Raw genomic sequence first — 26099 nt, forward strand, 5'->3', positions numbered from 1 at the left:
TAGAACAATGCATTAGAAGCTTTGGCTCTCTGTAAGAAAGAATCAAATACTCAGATACTACAAAAAATATTTTGGCAGAAAAGTTACCCATGTCTGAAAAAGTCCACATTAAAAAAAGAATTAGATAGATTTTTTAAAAATAAATTACATATTTTGAGTTTTTAAATAACAATGGAATGAAAAGTTAAAAATATTGACTGTTCAGAACATAATTTTTGATGTAAACTTAAGTATAGAAGTTTTCTGTTACAGAATCAAGCCTTGATTACTTTCTTCCAACCAAAAATTCCAAACTAGAAAAAGTTAAAAAATTTTCAATGACTGAAAGGTATCTTTTGTCAGAATCATAGAACTATTTGGGTGGGAAGAGACCTTAAAGACCCTTTGCTTACAACCCCCCTGCCATGGGCAGGGACACCTTCCACTAGGCCATGCTGTTCAAAAGCCCATCCAGCCTGGCCTTGAACACTTCTAGCTTCTCTGGGAAACATGTTCCAGTACCTCACCATCCTCACAGTGAAGAATTTCTTTCTAATATCCAATCTGAACCAACTCTCTTACAGTGTACAGCCATCCCCTCTTGTCCTATGTGTAAGGAAAATACTATTAAGGCAAAAAAAGCTAATTTTTTTTGTTCAAATCAAAGTCTGGGTACATTTCTAAGCTCTGATTTGCAAAAATTTCTGTATATACACAAAACTACTCATACAGTTGAGTTCAGTCAAAAGGCAGGGAACTACTCACAAGTGCAAACTTGTGTTTGCCAAAGCAAGGAGTTTAGAACTTGATCGTGCACTGATAATAAGGCCATGCAGGTACTAAAAAAATTTAAAAAATTTTAATGTAGAACATGTGTTATAAAGTATGCAAAACAGACAAATCCCAGCTAACTAAAATTTTTTCCTTCTTTTGAGAAAGCAAAAAATGTGTTATCGCTTCCTCATCAGTAGGCTGTTACAAAAAAAAAATAGGGAAAACTGAATTTGAATTTACATAGTATAAGCTACAGATTTCTGAACTATGGAAGAACACATTATTGCCATTTTTATTTCTGTAGAAAGCATAGTAGTGGAAGAGGAAAAAGATCTTTAGCCTTACCTTCAAATATAAATTTAACATTTTGTTTTCTGTTTTGTCTTATTCTCATTTCTGTATTGTCAGAAATAGTAATGAGTTTCTTTCTTCTGTCTGTCAAAGTCCCCTAGTAAACATTTGTAATATAGTAGCATATAAACTAATCCCAAAACCTGTTTGTAAAATGTATTTTTGATTGTTTCATTCTAGAGTTCTAGCTTTAGAATTAGGTATTAATTTACTTATTCTAAACAAATGTTGAAGTTTCTTAGTGCATCACAGGTACCGAATACAATTGTGCAGTAGAGATTCCTAAATAAAAAAACCTAAAATCAGAGTTAGTAATCTAACCAATACAGATGCTAGGAACTCTGAGATGTGTACAGGTTACAAATCATAAAGCACGATATTTATTTTGAGGTAGAAAGATCTGCATACTCACTTTTTGAGGAAGAATGTTCAAAACTCACACAGATATGAATTCTATAATGAAATATTTCAAAGAGTTGATATCTCAATTCTGAATTTATTTTTGATACAGTTTGTACACAAGCTGCTTAATTTTTGATAAAACTGTATCATGCTGAATTGCAATACAACATATTCAATGGATTATCAGGAGATGTATCACAGAACAAAGGCCTGAGGTATGGAAATGTAGGCAAAATGTCAGTAAGGGAAAAAGAGACACAGGAGTTATATCAATGTACAGGAATTTTATTATTGACGCACATAATCTCATGTGAGGTTAACAGTAAAATTTCAGGACATTGGAATACAAAATGGAAAAAAAAGTCCTCCTAGAATTTAGTATGTTTTAGGTCAAATACAGCCCTAGAACAGATGTAATTTCAGATATTTTTGTGTTTACTGGCTGAAATTAGCTTTTCTGTTTTCCAGTTGCTGATAACTTTTTGCCTCCTTATAAAGACTCCTGAATTGCCCTCCAGGGAAATGTGTCTATACTGGGGGAAAAGGAAATCAATGCCAATGGATACAAGTTTCTTCTACCATGTACAAGTATTTTCTACATTATTAGGTTTCTGAATAATTTTCTGAAATCTAGAACCTACTTAAAATTACCAAAGCTGAATTTTGAACCAAATTAGTTTAATTCTTAGCATTTCTCATTAGAATTTGATTTGCACATTGTTGAAGCCACTGGAAGGCAAACACAAAGGCTAACATTAGCCTAAGGTTAGTCTCTTAGTCTCTTCAACATTTACAGGACAGGAAGAGGTCAGATTTCTCCTGAGGTGAATCAAAATGCCTAAAATTAGATTCTTGTTGGGAACTGACTTCTAGAGAAACTTTCTACTCACAAATGAGTAGAGAGAAATTCTATAGAAATAACCCTCCTTAGCATAATTGCTAACCTTTTGACACTCGTTGATTCTTCTTTCTCCTCCTTCCCCTGTTAAATTCTCTCTTATTCTGGATGCATTTTAATTTCATGTTAGGCCAGATTTTTTTGGTGTGTGTGTACGTGCAATATTAAAAAATCCAATATTTTTAGTACTTATTTATTTTATATTTTGGGGCCCTAGAGTTGGAGGAACATGTGTTATTCTTTTACCCTCTGTCCTGCAAACATTTCTTCCTTTCATTTTCTCTATGCATCTCACATGTTTGTAGGCAAATTCAGCCCACAAACCCAGCAGAAATACCAGCCATACTTATTTTTGTTGCTAGATTAATTTTCAGACAAAATACTTAATTGAATTAGGTGTCTTAGGGGTGAGCGGAAGGAAGCAGCAGGGCCCTTTGACCAGGAGGGAAGGTGAGAAAGTGACTGCCTCTTTCAGCAGAGGGAAATACGATAGTCACTCTGTGACTGTGGGCAGACAATCTATTCCAGCTGCCGGAGCAGACTCTGTAACTTTGTTTAAGAAGCTACCACGTAAAGTTACCAACCCTGGAGACTCATCATTGCTCCACCTACCCTCTCAAGCACTCTCTATTTTCTTTAACCAACCATATATAACTTTGGTAACATAAGCGGGAGTAAAATGTAATGAGGAAAAACTTTTTTGAGAGAAGCTTTTGATATGAAACGTTTGGTTTTTTATACATAGGGCAAATTATAGTTATGTGCTGAAAGGTAGCAATGACTCAGATAGCACATTACAAATTTTGTGAGAGACATCAATACAAGTTTTCTGTTTGGTTGGTTTTGAAAAGCAAAGTACTATTTTATACTATGTATTGAATCACTGGTAGCCCCAGGTTCAAACTGTTCCTTCTCTCCCTCCCTGCCAATCATCTAGATACTGGCACCAGGACAGACCTTCACTCATGAAAACCAACAAATACAGGCCCTGGTGCAGCACAATTCTACTTCTGTTCATACCTGTCCATGGTATTAGTGGATTTAAAAAAAATCTATTAGTAACAAAAAATAAGAAGCATATCTACAGTCATAGATGCTGCTGTGTCACATTGTCCTGAGGGTGTTTATATGGTCACACGTACAGGAGTGACTATAATCTTTCTTGCACCCTCCCCACCCCCAAAAACAATGTGCCTTAAAAAAATTCAGTTGGTGTTCTGGTGATAACATGGATGCATGAAAGCAAGGCATTACATTCCTGAATATGCATGCTATTCATGCTTCCTCTTTTCAAGATACTTCCTTTTTTCAAGAGCAATAATGTGTTGCTTGTGAATAGGAAGGATGGGGTATAAAACAGCAGCAAAAATATGTACTTCTAATTGCTGTGAGTAAAAATTACAGTAAAGCAACAATTTATGGAAGAATAAACAGTTTGCCTCTGAATCATTCTTGTAAAACGAATTCTATTATGGGCACTTTCGTCACAGCCACTTGTTTTTCTTGTGGGGTCCATTTCCCCCAGTCCTTCCCCGCAAGTTGCTATTCAGGAAACCTGTGGTTTGCTTAAGACAGGATTAACACCTAAATTTAATCTATAGTAAAAAAAGACAGATGTATGTTATTCTTATGGCTAGCTTCATATAGAAAAATTATTTACTAATTCCATAAATAATTTATGTTGTAAAATATCTCAATATAAATTGCTAATACATGACCAGCTGACCCTCCCTTGTATGTGTGGACAGAAGAAATAAAATGTCGTATTTTACATGTTGATGAAAAACAGAACTGGGCACAGAAGTATTTATTACATGTAAAGACATTAAGCAGTGAGATTGTCAATTAATTAATAACTAATGAACTGTTATAATCTTCTTTCTTACTAAGCCAACAGTATACTCCCCTGGTCCCTTTTTAATAATTGAATATGAGTCAGTTTAAAAGTCAATGCATTTAAGATGGCTTTGATAATGTCAATAAGTGGGGATTCTCCTGCCTTGTTCTACTGCTGCCTAATTCACCACAATTATGCAGTGCTTCATTAACTTCCATCTTATTATAAAAGAAAGTGAAATTTATCATAAGCACACATTAAATGGTGTGACTTCAGCTTCCTGCAATGGGCAAAGTAATGATTAAAATATATGCCTGCAACCTTATGGCCAGTTGGAGGGATGCCACTAATGTTTGAAAAATAATGGTGTTGCGTGACAGTTGTTATGGTGGCAGGGGGTGATGTGTCAGTCATTTATTCCCTGTGGTAGAAACTTCATATGTGGAAGCAAAAAAAGCATCACATGACTGGCATTTGTAAGTCTAACTTGTCTTATACTAACCAACTGGCTTTGCTCCCCTTTTGAGAGAGAAAAAACTCAGCATTGATTTAGCCAAAGTGAATCTTATTAATTTTAAGAACAAAGCAGCCTGGATTCAGTATCCTTTAAGGTAAATTCAGGAGTGAATTTACCTTAAAGGAGAGTGTGGATATAAGATCAGAAAGAAGTTCTTCTAAGATTACTTCCCTTTCCATTTTAATTTGCATTTGAAAAAAAACTGAATTGTTCTTGGACTTTTTTATGTATCCCACTTAACATGCACCCTTTCAAGCTGATGCCACTCAAACTTTTATCATATTTCCAAGAGAGCAAAGGATAGCTAATAATATGTGCATGTTGGATTGACCACAGACAATAATGACAATAAAAATCTTAGTGTAAAAATGCTTATTTGCAATTTCCACACACAATATCTACAATGTCTCATGAACTTCACATTGGAATACTACACATGGAAGAACAGAAAATTGGTTGAGCCAGGATTTACTCAAAACATGTGAAAGAATAACTCTGTACACTATATTCACTGAACAAATAACAATTTCAGCACACGTTAGCATTAGCCTAGGAGTTCCTATTTCTCTGAAGTACAGTCAAGAGGGAAATGCATCTTCTTCAAAAATATTAATTCATAAGTTAAATGTGTGAATGTTGAACCACAACAACAAAAAACAAGTCCCCCCCGACCCCCCATCCCCCCATCTAAACAGGATTTGACAGAAGAGTAGAGTGAAATAAAACATGACTGATTTGAACAGCAAAAAATAAGCCAGTCATATTATTTTATGAAAGTGTTCACCTACAGATGAAGATTAATGGAACTGATTAGGGATAGTTAATCAAAAAACTCCACAAACAATCCCTCCCAATAATTTCTGAGAAAGATTTTGCAGTCTTCTTCCATAGAAATCATACATATACTGAACCAAAGATTATACATCATATCTTATTTAAGAGTGTTACAAAATGAATTAATATTAGATATTCATTGGCTTTGGAATGGATTTAGATTTCATTAGAAATTGAGCTTTTTGTGGGTTAATGGAGCAGGAAAAGCAGCAATCACAGCAGTAGATCCTCATTCTCATAAACTACTATGTAGTCTGGAAAATAAATAATGTGCATTGTTTCTAAACACATAAGGAAATAGATTTACTACATTGACTGAATATTCTGCTACATATTAAGAGCAACCACAAGAAAGGAAATAATTAAGAGTAAAAACCTCTAAAGGTCACACAGTCAGTAAAGAAGAGAGTGGGTACATCATAGAAAATAAAATTTTAAAAGGGAGAAAGCAAAATCAATCTAATTGTTCCCAAGCTTCTTAACATGGTGTTGCTTTCATCTTATTGACTAACACAGTTGCACCATATAAACCCCATTATAATCTTCCATCTCGACACCAATCCTTCCAGTTCTAGCCTCCTTGACAGAAACGGTTCCATTTTCAAGTCAACTCAAAACACAGCTGCTGTCATCTTCCTAGCCTGGAGCTCTCATGTAAATAACCACACCATTTTTGCACACCTTTCTGTCTTACCATTTTCCTCCATATCAGGCTCAGAGTTCTGGTTCTGTAACTATCACTCCCTCTTCTACTCACTCCCTTCACAGCTTATCAACCTACTCTAATTTCCGTACTACTCTATCGACCAGCTTGGAACATGTTTTATTGATTGCTCCTTACAAACAGCTTTGTATCAAAAGAAACTTTTCAAAGCTTTTTTATTAGAAAGAGGAAACTGAGAGGTGATAGAAAAAGAGTGCTCAAAATCCTCTGCAGTATGAGCTGAAAGAATCCTATATCATGCCTGGTACCAATTCTAGGTGTTCAGTTTCCCTAGAGCAGCTGCTAAACTTACTAACTGTAGCAAGCACAGATGTGTGTCAGCTCTCTTCAAAAATCTGTCAATATCTTGGCCAAATATTTTTGACTAAATAGATAATTCATTTTCAGTGTAGTAAAGTGTTTCAGCAAGAAGCAGCAGCTAAAATTTTTCAAAATGAAAGAGAAAATGCATATAAATCCATCTTCATCCCTCCTAGTTTTGTTCATATGAGTCAGAAGGCTGCTAAGAGATGTTACCATTATATCCATCTGAGACACAGGAAAGGGAATCCCCTCACTTCCATTAAAGCTGTGGTAGAGCTTATGAGAACCTACAGCTGCAGTCACAGAGGAGATGAATGGTTCCTTCTGAAGGTTCTGTGATTACTGAAAATTAAATAGCTCTAATTTATATAATTCCCTTCAGTCCTGCCAACATCAATATCCTTCTACAGACATAACTATCTCACTACCATTAATGAACAGACTGGAGAAATGATGGAGAAAAATTAATAGGGAGCAGCACAGAAGACCTCAAACCCTCAGAGAATGGAACACGAGTCTTCTCTATAAAAGAGGGATGCTCTTATTTCCCTATGTGCAGTCACTACTCCAAAAGCTGTGTGAATGGGTGTATAGCTACACACATGTTCTGGGAGAGTCCTACAATGCACAAACAATTGCTTAAATATGTGAAAATCATGGGTTTGAATTTAAAAAAAAAACAACAACTCTGCAGCTCTATACTTTCTTTTGGACAGAGGGGAAGACTATGAAGGGCAATGTGGAACTGACAGGAAAGCAATTTCTTTCCTAATACAGGTAAACATTTATCTCCTTAGTAAATATCTGGAAAAGTTATTTGTATCATTTGATAAGTCTAGGAGTTTTGAGAAGGAGTCTGACTGAAATATTTCAGATTGGTTAACCAGAGCTTCGCACACAGAAATCATGTACTCTTTTGAAAAATTACTTTCATTTTAGCTGCTCATTTTTGATCAAATGATTGCATCAAAAAAGGGGTTCAGCTTGGGTTCAGCTGAGGAGCAACATGGAGGAAATCCTGTGTATTGCTTGCAACACAGCTACTAGAAGCTATAGTAGGCTATTTTAAACTCTTTAACTGTCAACTGATTCAACTTACCCAGCTTTAAATCTTATTACTTATGGTTCAATTTATGCTGATGATGACCTTTACAATCAAAGAAATTGGAAGACAACAGGCGTTAGGTATGCAAGGATGCATACCATATCCAAGTTACTGAAAATAGCTATATGAAAACAAGAGCTTTGTTGTTTCTTTTTTTTGAAAATTGCAAATGAGACCTATTAGTAATAATGTTTTCACCCAAGACTCTAAAAACAAAGAATTGTTATTACAAATTATTATAAATGCTAATAAATATCATAGAGTTACCCATGTAATACAAAGATCCTTTTCTTTTGAATGCTCATAGATCTTGTTATGCTTATTTTCAGAACTGCCCTGACAGGAAATAATGTGCCACTACCCTTATTATATGGACAACAAACCAGAACACAAGAAGCTTTGGAAGAGCAAAGTTAAAACTTGTTTAGGATCCCGAGCTGACCCTGATTACAAACATTTTGAAATCTCTTATATTAAACATGTTGACAGATGTTTGAGTAGGAAAGAGAATTTGATCAGGACAATTGTTTGATTAGGTGTGAAAGGCTGTTTACCATGTTTAAAACCAGAATGTAGAGATGTTAAGCAATGTACTATGAGGGAAGCTTGGATGCTGACACAAAAGAATTTAAAAAAAACCTCAAACATTTCCTCAGCAGACAGTGGTTAAATTTCTCCCAGCAAGGGAACCATAAATTCAAGAAGACTGGAAATATGCAAACCGAGTAATTTCATTGCTCTAATAGTTCCATTTTAAGGGTAGCTTTTTCTCCTGTTAGGTTATCTTTTCCTCTTTCCTATGGTAAACCAGTGCAGACTGTCAATTAGTTCATAAATAACCTCATCTCAGAACTTCTGGTATTCAGTTAAGCTAATTACATGATTGCAGGCAGCCCAAACCTCAAGTGGTTGTTCCCTTCTACAATCCTGGCAAAGGCTTCAGGAATTTCTGGCTATGTTAAATAAAAATTTAACACACTGTTTACCAGAGATCAAGTGGAGTCATAAACACTGCAGCAGTTTTGATATTGTAGCAGATTAGATTTTGTTTGCTTTTATTTCAGTTCATAGTAGCCCAATAATACTGTGAAACCCTGAATTCAGAGTGGAAGTCTCCGATAAACCAGCTGTTTCAAGAACCAAAATAATAAATATTAAAATACTGTACTTAATACAAATGACTGGAAGGTAGTTTTAATGATCAAAATTAATTCCATAAGTGATACACAACATGGAGTAAAGACCTCATTGCAAAATAAAAATGCTTATTTTTTTTACTGCTTAAAACTTGCTCACGAATACTACTGAGCAGATGTATCTATTTTTACGCTGAGAATGAAAAAAATTATTTTCACACTTAGGAACATGTTAAAGAAGACTTTGACTCCCTGAAACAGCAAGTAAGCTTGGCTTTGGTTATTGGATGTGAAAATATTTTTTACAAGAGGCATTAAAAATGGCACTGCTTAAACACAGCATCTAAATATCATGGTATCACGTATTATACCACGTGTGTGGTATAAACACAAGTTTACACCAAATTTGTAGTAATTTCTGCTACTGATTCTATCACTTCTCACTGTCTTGTACATATCACACCTAACTTCTGAGCTTCAGGTGAAGTATACTTCCTTTCTCACTCTTCCTCTTTTAACTACTAATATTTCTCTTTTCTTCGCCTTAAGAATCAGCTCAAGTGTTTGAGCTGAATACAGGGAATTGTTAAACACTGGCCAAACTCAACAATTGATTTGTTTAAATGTATTTTTGTATTATGAAAAGAAATAAATTGAGAAGATTTCTATTCCAGCATGCATAGCAATTATGTAAAAGAGACAACCAGTTGATGACTAAACTATCAACTAAACAAGACTCATTTCAGTTGCAATTTGCAACTCATCATTGAGTGTCCTTTAAATGTTAGTTTGAGTCTAAAATCATTTGAATATCAAAATAAACAAATCGCTGTAATATTTGGACAAATCATCTTTGAGAAGTGAATGAAAAAAGAAATTTTAGCTGTCTGTAAAACTTGACATACACTGAAGGACGTATTGGCACCAGAGTATGAGTTTTTAAAGCGTCACAGTTTATATCTCTAATTATAGATATACTTAATTAAATAAGTCTTTTGAGACTGAAGACCATTTTATCAGCAATACTAATTTTCTGGGGTTATAATTTTTAACTGTAGAAAAAAATCAGTATTGTCTTACCTGTTTAAAAGTAATGATAAAATGCAGCCTTAACCAACTGAAACTGAACGAAAAATTTCTTAAACAAGGAGAACTGACTGGAACCTAAAGGTCATGAAGAAATGTCACAGTGACTGTACCTTACTAGTTCCTTCACAGCATTTTCCTAATATATTGGAAAAACTTACACTGAGGTTGTCACCAAGTTGCTAAGCACAATTCCAATCTGTAAACATTCTGCAGACAGTAATTTGCATTAGTTCCACATAATGTACAGCAGCATTAATTAATAGAGTGGATAGCGTCTGTACATCTGTTAGCTATTAGTCTTTACTCTAATTCATTAGATCTTTATCATTTACCTGAGCAGCCCATCAAGATCAGAGAAAGGAGACCTTGGCTCATGTCATCTGTAGAACAAAACAGTCCAGAATATTAAATTCTCTTGTGTATGCCCAGCTACTTTATATGAACAATGATCTCACAAATTTTGGTAAAGGATTTTGAAATTGCTCTTTTGTGTGAATGAAACATTCAAAAATTATCCAGGTCTAATCTGTGCAACTGCTGTGAAACTATGGTAAATACCATTGGAGCCAATTCATGATGCGCTTAGGATCTTTCTGATCTGACTAACTGAACTGCATTCCTGCAATTCCTCCAAGTTGCCTTCCACTTTTGGTCCAATTTAGAGCTGATAAAAATTGTTATTAGAACAACACATCTACACAATTCAGCTGATTGTTGTGCTTATTTTTTGTTGATGACTATAAGTCTTGGATTTAAGTTTAAATGATCCAGTTCTTCTGGTTCAGCATTATCCTTTCTTGTATATCCATCTCAGAGGTAATGAAATTTAGGCAGAATATAAAGATTGAAGACATGATGAAAAATGTTATTTCACAAGTAGTGCAACAAACAATGCAACAAATTGCACTGTATAGTGCACATATTAATTTCAAATCACTTCTTCACCCTCCCGATTTGATGAGTAAGTCCTTTGGCAAATAATCTCACTGTCCATCTTGAAAGTGAGGGTGTCACAGACACTTAAATATTTACACCAGTATTACTTTGGGATGAGTTCTACTTACCCTCGTAGAAAGACTCTGACCCTTGTTGGAATCCCACTGACCTGAAAAGTTTTCTTAAAATGTGCAAATTCTCTTAGACTGGGGAAATTTCAGGATTGTCGCTATAGATCTTATTAAAACAGGTAGTGATTGTGAGAAGAGGCTTTCAACAAAGAAAATGTATTTGATTAATGGACCAGAAAATGAATGATTAGTCATTCTTACTAATTTAGCGGAGCTAAATCTATGTTTGCAGTGATATATCCAGTAAGGAGCCATACATCTTTGGCATATCTCTTAGTTACAAACATGAAAACAGATACAAGTGGCACAATAACAGTTTCAGCGTATTACACCACTGTGCTGAACCTATGAAGAAATGGCTTATACACTAAAAATTAACAAGAAGACCTAAAAAAAAAGTAATTCCAATTACCTAAATTCCTGGCCTCACTTAATGGTTTAAAGAGGAATAATTTTCACACAGGCTAATAATATCACATATACCTACACGAACAAGCCTGGCTGTCTCGGTTTTGAAAGACAGGTGTCTGCTAAGGAAGGCAGAGGCCCCCCCTTGAAGTGGCAGATATAACCCCTTTTCCCTCCAAGTTATTATATTTTGAAATCAAGAGCCTTTAGGCGAAGATGTGGGAAATAGGAATAACAGTTCTTTACTATATATATATATATGTATATAACCAGTCAAACAAAACAACAACAACTATGGCAGTAACAGCAATCACAAACCCAGTGCCAGCCTTCTCGGCTGTCGGGCCCTTTCCCCTCGGGTGCAGTTCCGCTCGCAGCCGGCAGGGGCGCTGGCGGCTCCCGGTGAGCAGGGCAGGTGCGATGGTTCCCCCGCGGCTGCAGGGGGCGCTCCGGAGCGAGCTCGGGACACACGCGGCACCGGTGCCCCGGGATCCCGGGAAGGGATGGAACAAAGGCTTCACAAACCGCTGGGCAGTTGATCCCGGGTTCTCAGGAACAGCAGGCTGGAACGGCAGGGACGAACGCAAATCCCGGGTGGCAGACGAGATGTATCCAGATGGGAAAAACCCACGGAGGCCCAGGCAGGCAGGGCGAGCAGGGCTACAGCGTAGCGAAAGCTCGAAGCAGCAGCGGAGCAGGGCAGCCACAGCTCGGTCTCCAGCAGGGCAGGGAAAGCGGCTTTTGGGGTCCCGGCGTTGTTTCCAGCAGGAAGAAAGAACGGCCAAAAAGAAAGAAGCAGCAGCTCCTTTCTCTGCAGCTTCTCTCTCCGGACGCTCAGAGCGAACTGACTCCACACCCAGGTGTAGACAAAGGAGTAGCCAGGTCCGCCCCACTCCCCTTTTGTCTTTCTTAAGTACAGCTATTTGTCCCCTAGCAACATGCATATGGGAGAAAATTCCTTTAACAGAGAAAAAAACAGACTAAACTAAAACCCCAACATTATCCACCCCGAATTTTTTCCCATACTAACATGTTACATGAAACTTAACTTTTTTAACCATATAAATCTATGCATTACCCAAATTATATACAAATATACATGCTGATACTGATACAAGTACAGAGCCATGGGTAGTTCACCCTAAAACAAGGTCCCCTTGAGGTAAGCATCGGGTCTCTCCATCCTTTTGCATCACCCACCAGGTGCAACCTGGTCCCTGAGCAAAAACGACCCCACGGATGGGTTTGTCTTTGCTCAAGGCAGACTTTACCCAAACAGTTTTTCCAAGCATACCTCTCATGTGCACCACTGGAACCTTATCCCCGTCTGTTGTTTGTAGGGGTTCAGATTGGGCAGGGCCTGCTCGGCTGGTGGAACCTTGAGTGTTAACTAACCAGGTGGCTCTTGCTAAATGCATCTCCCAGTTTTTGAAAGTCCCCCCACCCAGTGCCTTCAAGGTGGTTTTAAGCAGTCCATTACACCGCTCAACCTTCCCAGCTGCTGGTGCATGGTAAGGGATGTGGTACACCCACTCTATGCCATGTTCTCTAGCCCAGGTGTTTATAAGGCTGTTCTTGAAATGAGTCCCATTGTCAGACTCGATTCTCTCAGGGGTGCCATGCCTCTAAAGGACTTGCTTTTCCAGGCCCAGGATGGTGTTCCGGGCAGTAGCGTGAGGCACAGGGTAGGTCTCCAGCCACCCAGTGGTGGCTTCTACCATTGTGAGCACATAGCGCTTGCCTTGGCGGGTTTGAGGCAGTGTGATGTAATCAATCTGCCAGGCCTCCCCATACTTGTATTTGGATCATTGCCCACCATACCACAGAGGCTTCACCCGCTTGGCCTGCTTGATCGCAGCGCATGTCTCACAATCATGGATAACCTGGGAGATACTGTCCATGGTTAGATCCACCCCTCGGTCTCGTGCCCACTTATAGGTGGCATCTCTGCCCTGATGACCTGAGGCATCATGGGCCCATCGAGCTAGGAACAGTTCTCCTTTATGTTGCCAATCCAAGTCTATCTGGGACACCTCTATTTTCGCAGCCTGATCTACCTGTTTGTTGTTACGATGTTCTTCATTAGCCCGGCTCTTGGGGATGTGAGCATCTACATGACGGACCTTCACGGATAGCTTCTCTACCCGAGTGGCAATGTCTTTCCACTCTTCAGCAGCCCAGATTGGTTTTCCTCTGCGCTGCCAGTTTGCCTTATTCCACCTTTCCAGCCAACCCCACAGAGCATTGGCTACCATCCATGAATCAGTGTAGAGGTAGAGCTTTGGCCACTTCTCTCTTTCAGCTATGTCCAGAGCTAATTGGACAGCTTTGAGCTCAGCAAATTGGCTCGATCCACCTTCTCCTTCAGTAGCCTGTGCAACTTGTCGTGTGGGGCTCCATACAGCGGCTTTCCATTTCCGGCTAGCGCCTACAATTCGGCAGGAACCATCAGTGAAGAGGGCGTATTGTCTTTCACTCTCTGGTAGCTCGTTATATGGTGGGGCTTCTTCGGCACGTGTCACCTGCTCCTCTTCTTCTTCAGAAGATAACCCAAAAGTCTCACCTTCCGGCCAGTTCGTAATTATTTCCAAGATCCCAGGGCGACTTGGGTTTCCAATTCGGGCGCGCTGCGTGATGAGGGCAATCCATTTGCTCCAAGTAGCGTCGGTGGCGTGATGCGTGGAGGGAATCTTTCCTTTGAACATCCACCCCAGCACCGGTAGTCGGGGTGCCAGGAGGAGTTGTGCCTCTGTGCCGATTACTTCTGAGGCAGCCTGGACTCCTTCATAAGCTGCCAGGATTTCCTTCTCTGTGGGAGTGTAGTTGGCTTCAGATCCTCTGTAGCTTCGGCTCCAGAATCCCAGTGGTCGGCCCCGAGTCTCACCAGGCACCTTCTGCCAGAGGCTCCAGGACAGACCCTTGTTCCCGGCTGCAGAGTAGAGCACGTTCTTCACCTCTGGTCCTGTCCTGACTGGGCCAAGGGCTACGGCGTGAGCAATTTCCTGTTTGATCTGGGCGAAGGCCTGCTGCTGTTCAGGGCCCCAGTGGAAATCATTCTTCTTGCGGGTAACCAGGTAGAGAGGACTCACGATCTGGCTGTACTCGGGAATGTGCATCCTCCAGAAACCTATAGCACCTAGGAAAGCTTGTGTTTCCTTCTTGTTGGTCGGCGGAGACATTGCTGTGATCTTATTGATGACCTCAATGGGAATCTGACGTCGTCCATCTTGCCACTTTACTCCCAGGAACTGGATCTCTCGGGCAGGTCCCTTGACCTTGCTCTTCTTGATGGCAAAACCAGCTTGCAGGAGAATTTGAATTATTCTCTCTCCTTTCTCAAACACTTCGGTTGCGGTGTTCCCCCACACAATGATGTCATCAATGTACTGCAGATGTTCTGGAGCCTCACCCTTTTCTAGTGCAGTCTGGATCAGTCCATGACAGATGGTGGGACTGTGCTTCCACCCCTGGGGCAGTCGATTCCAGGTGTACTGCACGCCCCTCCAGGTGAAGGCAAACTGAGGCCTGCACTCTGCTGCCAGAGGAATGGAGAAAAATGCATTGGCAATGTCAATAGTGGCGTACCACTTTGCTGCTTTGGACTCCAGCTCGTACTGGAGCTCCAACATGTCTGGCACGGCAGCGCTCAACGGTGGAGTCACTTCATTCAGGGCACGATAGTCCACAGTCAATCTCCATTCCCCGTCAGACTTGCGCACAGGCCAGATGGGGCTGTTGAAGGGTGAGTGGGTCTTGCTGACCACCCCTTGACTCTCCAGCTCGCGGATCATCTTGTGGATGGGGATCACAGCATCTCGATTTGTCCGATACTGCCGGCGGTGCACTGTCGAGGTGGCAATTGGCACTCGTTGCTCTTCCACTTTCAGGAGCCCAACTGCAGAAGGATTCTCAGATAGTCCAGGCAGGGTGTTCAATTGCCTAATGCCCTCTGCCTCCACAGCAGCAATCCCAAATGCCCACCTGAGTCCTTTTGGGTCTTTGTAGTAGCCATTCCGGAGGAAGTCTATGCCCAGAATACACGGGGCCTCTGGGCCGGTCACAATCGGATGCTTTTGCCACTCCTTCCCAGTCAGGCTCACCTCAGCTTCCAAAAGGGTCAACTGCTGTGATCCCCTGGTCACCCCAGCGATGGATACAGGTTCTGCCCCCACATGTCCCGATGGCATTAAAGTACACTGTGTTCCAGTATCAACCAATGCATCATATTTTTGTGGCTCTGATGTGCCAGGCCATCGGATCCACACCGTCCAGAAAACTCGGTTCTCCCGTGCCTCTTCCTGGCTAGAGGCAGGGCCCCTCTAGCCCTGGTTATCATTCTTTCCCTGGGCGTACATGCTCGAGGTACCTTCAAGGGGATCCGACATATCATCCTCCCTTCTGTAGTGCCTGGCAGCTCGGTCACGGGAGGCTGAGGCTACCTTCACCTTAGCGGAACCCCCTCGGTTAGTGCCTCCCTCCTTGAGTTCACGCACCCGCGCTGCCAGGGCAGAGGTGGGTTTCCCATCCCACCTTCTCATGTCTTCCCCATGCTCACACAGGAAAAACCACAGCTCAGCTCGTGGGGTGTACCCTCTCTCTCTCGCAGGGGGACGACGGGCTCTGACTTGGGGGCCTGTGACTCGCACTGCTGCCACGCTGACCCTCCTCATCTCCTCCCTCATCTCCTCCCTCATCTCCTCCCTCATCTCCTTCATCTCCTCTTTGAGGTCCTGGACCACAGCAGAGACATGAGCTTTCAGCGGGCCATTGATCATGCTGTCATAATGCCTGAGCCTGTTGGCAACAGAGCCCACTGTTTCTCGGGTATTGTCAGCATCAATCGTTGCAATGAAGGTGGTGTATTGTGATGGCCCTAGCCTTGCCAGGTTCCACATCATCTGTCCTGTGCACCTGACCTTATCGGGGTCATTATCATGCTGTCCATCCTTCCCAAAGAGTACCTCTAATATTGCCACCTCTCTTAGCTGTTGGATCCCTTGCTCGAGTGTCTTCCACTGCATTCTATGATGATACTCCTGCATTCTTTCTTTGTGAATGAACCTTTCTCTCACACTCATTAAGAGCCGCTCCCAAAGAGAGAGAGGCCCTGGCTCCCTCACAAATATCTGGTCCACACCTGGGTCCTGGGTCAACGATCCCAGATACCTTGCCTCACCACTATCCAGTTGCACACTTGTGCCCATAAGGTCCCAAACCCGAAGCAGCCAGGTGGTATAAGGCTCACGCCCCCTTCGCACAATGTCGTTTCGCATAGCACGGAGACTGTCGTGCGACAGGGACTCAGTGATGACTTCTGGCTCTGGCTCTCCTGCTGGTTGTGAGGGCCCTGGTTGCCCATCATCATTAACTGGTCGTACTGATTCGGTCTTATACTTCCTCCTTTGCACAGGGGCGACTGCTGCTGGCTGTGGTTGTCCTTGTGGTTCAGCTGAAGCCTGGACGGTTGTAACATCCGTGGGTTCCACTGCTGCACCATCGGACTCACCCTCTTTGGGGCAGGGAGAGGGTTTTTCACTAGCTGAGGAGGTGTATTCCCTTAGCAATTGGCATATCTCCTGGCGCACCTGGCCCATCTCCTGGCACATCTCCTTGCGCACCTGGCCCATCTCCTGGCATATCTCCTGGCGCACCTGACCCATCTCCTGGCATATCCCCTGGCGCACCTGACCCATCTCTTGGCACATCTCCTGCATCCCTTTTGCCAGTACCCCCACCCAGTTTGGGTAGTCCATTTCTGAGGTGGACTGTTGGGCAGTATCAGTCTGTGGGGCGGGATCTCTAGTGTCTGGGGCTGTGGCAGGCTCTGGCTCTGGGGTAGGATCTCTAGTGTCTGGGGCCGTGTCAGGCTCTGGGGCAGGATCAGGCTCTGGGGTAGGAACTCTACTCTCTGGGGCCATGTCAGGTTCTGGGGCAGGATCAGGCTCTGGGGTAGGATCTCTAGTCTCTGGGGCTGGTGTCCGGGTAGATATCCAAGCCAATCTCAACTTATCCTTGAATGCTAAATAGAGTAGGCCTATCAGCAGCAGATGGTTAGTATTCAGAGGGAATTTAAACCCTTCGAAAATTGATGGGGTGGGCCCAAAGAACTGGTTGAGGGGTTGGGAGAAAACTTCCCCTGGTGTCATTTCCTCACAGAAGGTACCATTGTTAACATAAACCCAAAAACATGTGCTCAGTGTGTGATAGCTGTTTATCCATGTGCCCACATTCCGGAGGAAGTTAAAAACCCATGAATTCCTCACCTTCTCGACCCATAACGCAAGCTGGATAACAGCAATGGTAGCCTTAGTCAGAGGACCCATATTCAAGTAAGGAGCTGCAAAGGGGAAGAATATAGCCACGGCTACATGCCACCCGAACCAGGGTAAACTAGACCACATAGTGCTGCCTAACAAGGTTCCAATATCCAGCACACAAAATAAAGTTATCCAGGAACTGTTATTCCTTTTTCACCTCTATCTCTTAATGCCCTTAGGCCCCACGTTGGGCGCCAAGATCTGTCTCGGTTTTGAAAGACAGGTGTCTGCTAAGGAAGGCAGAGGCCCCCCTTGAAGTGGCAGATATAACCCCTTTTCCCTCCAAGTTATTATATTTTGAAATCAAGAGCCTTTAGGCGAAGATGTGGGAAATAGGAATAACAGTTCTTTACTATATATATATATATGTATATAACCAGTCAAACAAAACAACAACAACTATGGCAGTAACAGCAAACACAAACCCAGTGCCAGCCTTCTCGGCTGTCGGGCCCTTTCCCCTCGGGTGCAGTTCCGCTCGCAGCCGGCAGGGGCGCTGGCGGCTCCCGGTGAGCAGGGCAGGTGCGATGGTTCCCCCGCGGCTGCAGGGGGCGCTCCGGAGCGAGCTCGGGACACACGCGGCACCGGTGCCCCGGGATCCCGGGAAGGGATGGAACAAAGGCTTCACAAACCGCTGGGCAGTTGATCCCGGGTTCTCAGGAACAGCAGGCTGGAACGGCAGGGACGAACGCAAATCCCGGGTGGCAGACGAGATGTATCCAGATGGGAAAAACCCACGGAGGCCCAGGCAGGCAGGGCGAGCAGGGCTACAGCGTAGCGAAAGCTCGAAGCAGCAGCGGAGCAGGGCAGCCACAGCTCGGTCTCCAGCAGGGCAGGGAAAGCGGCTTTTGGGGTCCCGGCGTTGTTTCCAGCAGGAAGAAAGAACGGCCAAAAAGAAAGAAGCAGCAGCTCCTTTCTCTGCAGCTTCTCTCTCCGGACGCTCAGAGCGAACTGACTCCACACCCAGGTGTAGACAAAGGAGTAGCCAGGTCCGCCCCACTCCCCTTTTGTCTTTCTTAAGTACAGCTATTTGTCCCCTAGCAACATGCATATGGGAGAAAATTCCTTTAACAGAGAAAAAAACAGACTAAACTAAAACCCCAACACTGGCTCTTCCCAGAAAAGTGATGCTACCAATACCAATACATGAGGAGGCTTTCCTCAGCCATGCAGACAGCTGATAGTACAGATTAGCTGCTTGCAAATGAATAGTTCATTTTATTTCATGATGAATAATTTCTTGCAGGCATAGAGAAACTTCCTCAGGACTGTATGTTTACTGTAAGTTGGGCTATAGCTCCAGTCCTGTTGTATCACTGGTCCCTCTGGAAGGGAATCTGCAGTGTAAGATGTGTTTAGAAAATTAGCTGGGTGTCATTGCAATTCCACCATATGATTAGATAAAAGAATCAACAAACAAAAAAACCACCAAAACCCCCCAAAACCTAAACCACCTGATTAATTATAACCCAAATCAACTTTTTATGTTTGTAAGGTACATTAACAACACAGTAGTCTATCCTATGAAGTTGGCAGTCATGGATGTCCAGTTAGGTCGACATTGCAGTAACACTTGATATTTCACTGTGAAGCTGCATATCTGTAAGCCAGTAGACTTCTCTACAACTTTTGGCACAGTGGTTACACGAACACATAGTCCTGTGTTTGAAGACGTCTCAGCAAACAGAAAACAAAGTGGGAGGAAAGAGGGAAATAAGGAAGAAGAGGGCATGGAAGGCTGATTATACAAGATAGTGATAGAGATTATAGGTTGCCTTTCTGAAAAGGAAAAACAGTGGCCATGACTGGGAAGTAATGAACAGAACTTTAAAAGCTCATATGGCAGCTCATGCTTCAGTGATTTTCTCCATAGCAATGCATTCTGAACATTTGAAAGGCTGAAAGGCTAGCTGGCAGTAAAAATGAGACACAATCCACTTCAGAGAGATCTCAGCTGATTTTATACATTGGATACTGTACAGTTGAAAAGCCTTTTCAGTTACTGAGTTATTGTTAGCCCTGGCATCTGCAGTAGCTTTCAAAGGAAACTGCAGGTTGATGCTTATGCCCTGTGGCAAAATCTGACTTATTCCATCATAATTTAGAGGTCTCATCTGTGTTCTTGGACTTCCTGTAACTCATTTTCATACTTCAGTTTTATTGTGGTATTGCAACTGCAATTCCACTTATAATCAGGCTTCGCTATGTTTTTATTATGACTAGAAAGTGTCTCTGTCGTGATTTCTTATCTTTAGGGCTTCTGGACTCCTGACTCTCCTGAGGACAAATAAATTTAGTATTTCTGCATAGGTTCATATGAAAAGATATCAAAGCATAGTATGGGAGTAGAACAAGTCCTAACTACACTGACTGCAGGCACAAGCAAGTGCAAATATGCCAAGCCTTTCTGTCAACTCTAAAATAGGCGGGTGACATTCAATCAGCTTCCTCCAAAGTAAATCCAGACCACTCAGATTAAGCTAATAAACACACCAGACCACTGCAACAAACATCTTGCTAAGGCTGAGAAGTAGTATGGCAGAAAGAACGAAGATATGACAAATGGACACTTACGCTTAGAATCCTTAGAGAAGCGTATGTGGGGACTATGGCCTTGATAACGTAAATATTGCTATTTACTATTCTTTATGTGTTCCACTGGAGCTTCCCTTATGGTTCAGAACCTCCATTGTGTAAAGCTCTACAGACAGGCAAAAAATCATTCCTGGGTCAAAGACCAAATAGATTTGGTGGTGGACAGAAAGCAAAAGCCTAAATGTTAATCATGGGTGCACGTCATTTAAATGTAAAAGTAAAGACACAAGAGACACACAATGCTGATTTCTATCACAGTGTTACTTTAGATTGACTTTATGTTAATTTTTATGTAGATTACAGCCACTCTCACCATTATACAATTTACTTGGCCTTTTATTCAGAATTTAATTCTGTATCATGTTTTCCTGATACAGTCTGGTCACAACTGAGATGCTAAACTGTAAAACTAAGATGATCTTGAATTTTTAGGATATCTTTAAAACTTTTCCCAGTATCTATTGTATCATTTGGGTTTTGTCCCATTTGCTATTATTTTTAATTGTTTTGCGTTATTGAGAGTCAGCTGCAGTCACAAAACCCTTTGATGCTGATAGGTGCTAAGCTCCTACTGATGTCAGCAGGAGATACATGGGATCAGCACTCCTCAGGTTTCACCCTACAGTCTTCATTGAGTTGACAAATATAGCCAAAGCCTGTGGGAGGAGGAAACCTTTGCAAATCTCTGCAGTCTCAAACATTACAGCAATGCCAGTCTTTAGTACTTAACGGAGCTCACTTCTCTGAAGATCAAAATTGAAATTATCATTTTGTTATAAGCTGCATGGAGCTCAGGTAAATTCCTTGGTAGTATGAAAACAAGCTGCTGCTACTAGCTTACAATGTTAACAGAAATTATCTTTATATCATCAATCATCAGAGAATTTTTCTCCTAATCTAACATAAAAGATGTGTAAACATTACCTTCTACAATTGTTCTTTGAAACATCTATGACATTTTTTTTCGTCCTGCAGATCTCTTGGAGCCAACATGAAATTTAATTAAACATAAAAACCAAACATAATCTTGTGTTTCATTTATTTATTAAAATAATATTGTCATTTTGAGGAATAAATCAAGTAACTGACAATAATATAAAGTATTCTATCATTTGATATTACACTGAAATGTCTTGGTTTTGCTTCTGCACAAAATTGTAATTTTATCATTTATTCCATTTTTTTAATTTTCGTGTTCTTAGTGAACCAAAAAAGTTATAATGACAATAAAACTACCACCTCAACCCAGATATTGAAGGTATTACTCTCTGGAGCCGACTTTTGATGGGGATGGCTGTGACCAACTGTTTGGAACATGGTAGCATGTTCTGGATGCTGTATAATGGTGCTAAAGGTTCTTGAGTTTTGACTTGACATATTTTAAGCATTGTTAAAAAAAAGTTCTGCTTCTTTCACAGGCATAGGCTTCAAATATGCTCCATTCTTGATGACTTTCTGGTAACATAAACAGTCCTTAGGCTTAACATTTAAACTTTCCTTTAAAGCATACTTAGTGCTATATCCCCTGTTAAACAATTTAGTTTATAATGATAGGTTTTATAGAGATCATATTAGCTTGTTAAAGTTGAAAACTTCCCCTTTTAGTGTCTAAAGAAAAACTTTTATATAGAAATATTTTAACAGAAGTAAGGATAGAGAAGGGGCAATTCACTTATTCAGATCTCAGTAACTTGTTCCCCGCTAAGTTTTCCAAAGTCTATCTCCTAGTTTTGGAAGTTCTAGGTGATTTTTCCTTCAAGAGAATTTTTTGAAAACTGAAATATCCGAACAGTAGGGAGTATTTCCCTAATTCCAGTCTCATGTATCTTTTTTTAAATTTCATCCTTTCACTCATCATTATAGCACCATGGTATCAATCTCTCCTTGATGTGAATGAAATTCAAATACTTGCAAGTTGAAGCCTTGCCTTTTCAAAAGTATTCATATGATCCTTCTTCATGTATCAGTTCCTACAGGTTCCAAGATCCTTTATTGCTTGCTTTAGGTAGACTGCATTCAAAAAAGTTTGTGTTTTATTGTGGTAATCTGAAGCCAAGAAATATTCAAAAATAGTGACACCAGATGCGTGCATGGGGGCCTATGGCTTTCTTAGGTCTTTAAAGGTTTTGTCTACCCAAGTTGAACTAGTTATTTTTGTTCTCTACAGTACATTGAAAATTTATTTATTGTCCACCATCACCCTGGCCTGTTTTGTCATTGCTGGGTTTTAGAGTATCCCCCACGGTCACTAATTGCCGAAAGGCAGATGGATAGAAATGAAAACACATAAAACTGCTACAACTTTCCTTCTGTTATTGAGTCTGAAGGGTGCTGCCAGAGGTGAAAAAACTAATAATACCACTCTGGGACTGTGTGTGAGTGGAGTACCAGGAGATGCATTACTTGAATGCATTTTCATAGCTGTTTCCATTGGCCAGTATCTGAGTAAGTCCTAAATACAATTATTGCTGCCTCTCCCAAGATGTGTGCGGGCACATAACAGCAGATATACCAACTGGTCTTTCTCTCAAATGCCACCTTTTTACTACCACCATGGTACAGTGATTGCTGGCAGCACAACAAAACAAAATTTGCACTCTGTGCTTGTTGGGGTAACTTGGCCTAACATGCCCTATAATCTGTAATTGAAGATAAGTATCTCATATCCTGAATTTCACTTTATCTGCCACCCAGCATTGAATAAGTGATGTTTCTTTTCAATCTTATTTAGCTGCTTGCAAGAGACTATTTTTATGACTAAGGATCACCACTGTAAAAAAAGGTTATTGGCTTGGATCTATCGTACTTGTCAGAATTAGTCCTCAACAAACCATGCAGGCAGAAGTGGAGATACAGAATCATGTATCCAGAGAACCAGCCCTGTATCTGAGTATCTGTGTGTTTGACAAGGCTGCATAGAATATGGTGTTTAGCTACAAATAGATATCAAATTGGATAATCTACTTGTGTTTCTTGCCCTGAGGAATCCCACAGAGGCATGGCCTTGCGTCCAGCAAAAAAATGTTAATTTTAGGTTGAGGTGTCTTTAAAATGAGCAACATAAAATAAATAGTGGTACACACTGAAAGGGTGTAGCTTCATCAACATGAGACAAGGTCAAGAAACTATGAGAAGCACAGATCAAACATAGGGAGGGAAATTATAGCAGATAAAGGAAACTATAAAAATGTTTTAAAAATAGCTGGTAGATATTGAACTTAGGAAAAGTGTAGTTATTGAATAATAGAAAAATCCTATTTAAAACCCAGCAGTTAGAGTTGTTTAACCAGAACTTTCATTTTCCAACATTGTAATAACTTCATTAACAGAGCAGTGACAAAGGCACTAATTTCTGGTTCTGACAATATATTGGACTTAAAACCTCAGTTTTGGTCATCCAGAAACAAGTTATATATTTATAATGAAATTGCTGAACAGATTCTGGTGAAACAGTTTTGTACAGCATAACTGGACAGTGAAAGGGACATCCCCTTTCTTCAAGCATGCTCAGTAGCAAGGGTACCCTTCCCTGGAACACTGAACACCATTTTCTGTTCTTGATGAGCTGTCACTGAACTGTTTGTGAACTCTGGTCACCTATTCATGACAGTTTTTGAGCAGAAGTTCTGAATCTAGTATTTAATTTGTCTGGCTTTGATAGTAACATATCAATGAAGAGATTGCAGAACAGTATGAGAGAAATATACTCTTCAGAGTAACCTCTAAGCTCAGATCATCTTACTTTTCCTTGTAATGTGCTGGCTCAGAATAATTGAGAGAACCGAGGCTGAGTTTCTGGTCTATAATGAACAGGGACTGTTAGAAATAGGTAATAATATAAATTCCTTGTGCACCCTGTCTGGCAAGTGTGCATAGGAAAAGTCCATAGCTTCCATTACTTTGGATTTTTTCATATTATTTTACACTGAAATGAAACATGTTGACCTGATTAAACCAGTATCTAATTCATTCTCAAATAAGTTTTCTTCAATTTTTTCCATTTATCTACTGAGTAAAAAAAAAAATTTTTGTTCTTCTTTAGTAATGACTACTGCAGCTGAGTCAGATCATTTGTTTGGTAATTAGTACAAAAATTTCCAATAGAAGTAACTAATCTCATCAAGATTCTAGCATATCTTTGAAAGCAGCACTTTAAATGTACTGAATTGTTCTCCAAAGCAATAACATTTCCTTTTTAAAAGTCAGAAGCCAGATATCCTAGTTAAGCAATTATTCACCCTATGAAAAGAAAAGAAAAGAAAAGAAAAGAAAAGGAGAGAGAAGAATATGATCCCAATCCAGAGAGCATGGGTTTTATTTAACTGAACAGACCCTAAGTTTTCAACTTAAGCTTGCATACAAACATTTGGAAAACACTCTTTAAAAACTCATTTTCATTAGCCATTGGGTTTATAACTGTTTATATAGTAGAATCTTACTAGGATTGCTTATCTTTTCAAACAACCATTCCAAATCATAAAATTTGATTTTTTTTCCCTGTGGAAGCAAAGAACTATTTCCCTCTGCATAGGAAGTCCCTAAACTAGTACAGAAAGTGCCTGCAAATGCACCTGTTGTGAATACAGCAAAATAAAACAGCTTCACTTCTGCATACAGCACAGATTCTTTGCCTGTGTTCACTAATAGCAATTTCTTCCTGTATTGATCTAGAGAGCTCAGAGACTTTATGTTGAAGAATCTGTATAGAAATATAACAGGAAGAAAAGAACATACACACAAGGAACAAATCCTCATATTCCTATCAGTACATGAAACCTAATCCAAGAGACCTGTTAGTTATAATCCCCACCACTGCTTTGATCTGACTCCCTGCGTGACCCCATGAGCCAGTGCTGAGAATGTGGCTGGAATGAATAACTGGTGTCTGGGACAGAGGGCAGGTGGTAGTAAAGGACTTCTCTTCTAGGAAACAGCCCATATTTATGCTAGACATTAACTACTGGGTAACCACAAGCCTACTTATAAAATGGACAAAACTAGCCCATAAAATCCTTTTGGAGCTGACCTGATCACTCCTGTGTACAGCACAGATTCTCTGCCTGTGTTCACTAAAAACATGCCACCCTACAGGGTAACTGGAGGAAAAAGCAGAATAAAAGTTTCATACTATGAGCCATTTAGAAGAAAAAATTGTAGTACTTTATAATGATATCAAAACTGCAAGTGAAAATGACAAGGAATTCTAACTGTGGCTAATGTTTTTCAAAGCTTTTTCTGGTGCTCTGACAAAAGACACTGTAATACCAGGTTATCACATAATATTGAAACTTCTGAAAATAATAGTAGAAGCTGTAATTGGAGAGTTCTTTGCTTTACTAAAGGAGTAAAAGGGAAAGATACTTGTGAAGATCTCTCTTTGCTATTAAATCGACTTTTTATTTCTTTCTTTAAAATATCCTTTCCTAACAAGCACAACAGAAGGATGCCTGCATTGCTTTGGGCAAGCCCCTGAATAAACAAGGTCTAGGCTGACCACTTTGTGAAATAGGAAAAAAAGAAACCTTAAGAAAATATGAAAAAGAATATGACTTGTTTGGCTTTCTTTTCTTTTCTTTTCCTTATCTCAGAAAAAAGATGCTCTGTTTTTTACAGTAAAATTTCACCTGAGAAAGTCAAATGCAGAGGCATAAACTAAGATATTTTAAAGCTGAAGTTTTCAATATGACAGAACTAATTTGATAAGATCTTTTCCTTTTTCTTAAATTCCATAGGCATTTAAACAGTGACTCTTCAAGCACACAA

General features: G+C 40.4%; 1 protein-coding gene across 1 annotated transcript in view; it reads right to left on the reverse strand.

Moving 5' to 3' along the window:
- PACRG (parkin coregulated) overlaps positions 1-26099 on the reverse strand; it is a 230931-nt gene that overhangs the window by 27413 nt on the left and 177419 nt on the right. The window contains exon 8 of the mRNA XM_032102476.1: positions 10282-10329. Coding sequence (XP_031958367.1) covers positions 10282-10329 — 48 coding nt within the window. The remainder of the gene's footprint in view (positions 1-10281; positions 10330-26099) is intronic.

The sequence above is a fragment of the Corvus moneduloides genome, chromosome 3 (assembly GCF_009650955.1).
Source record: "Corvus moneduloides isolate bCorMon1 chromosome 3, bCorMon1.pri, whole genome shotgun sequence".
Taxonomy (NCBI): domain Eukaryota; kingdom Metazoa; phylum Chordata; class Aves; order Passeriformes; family Corvidae; genus Corvus; species Corvus moneduloides.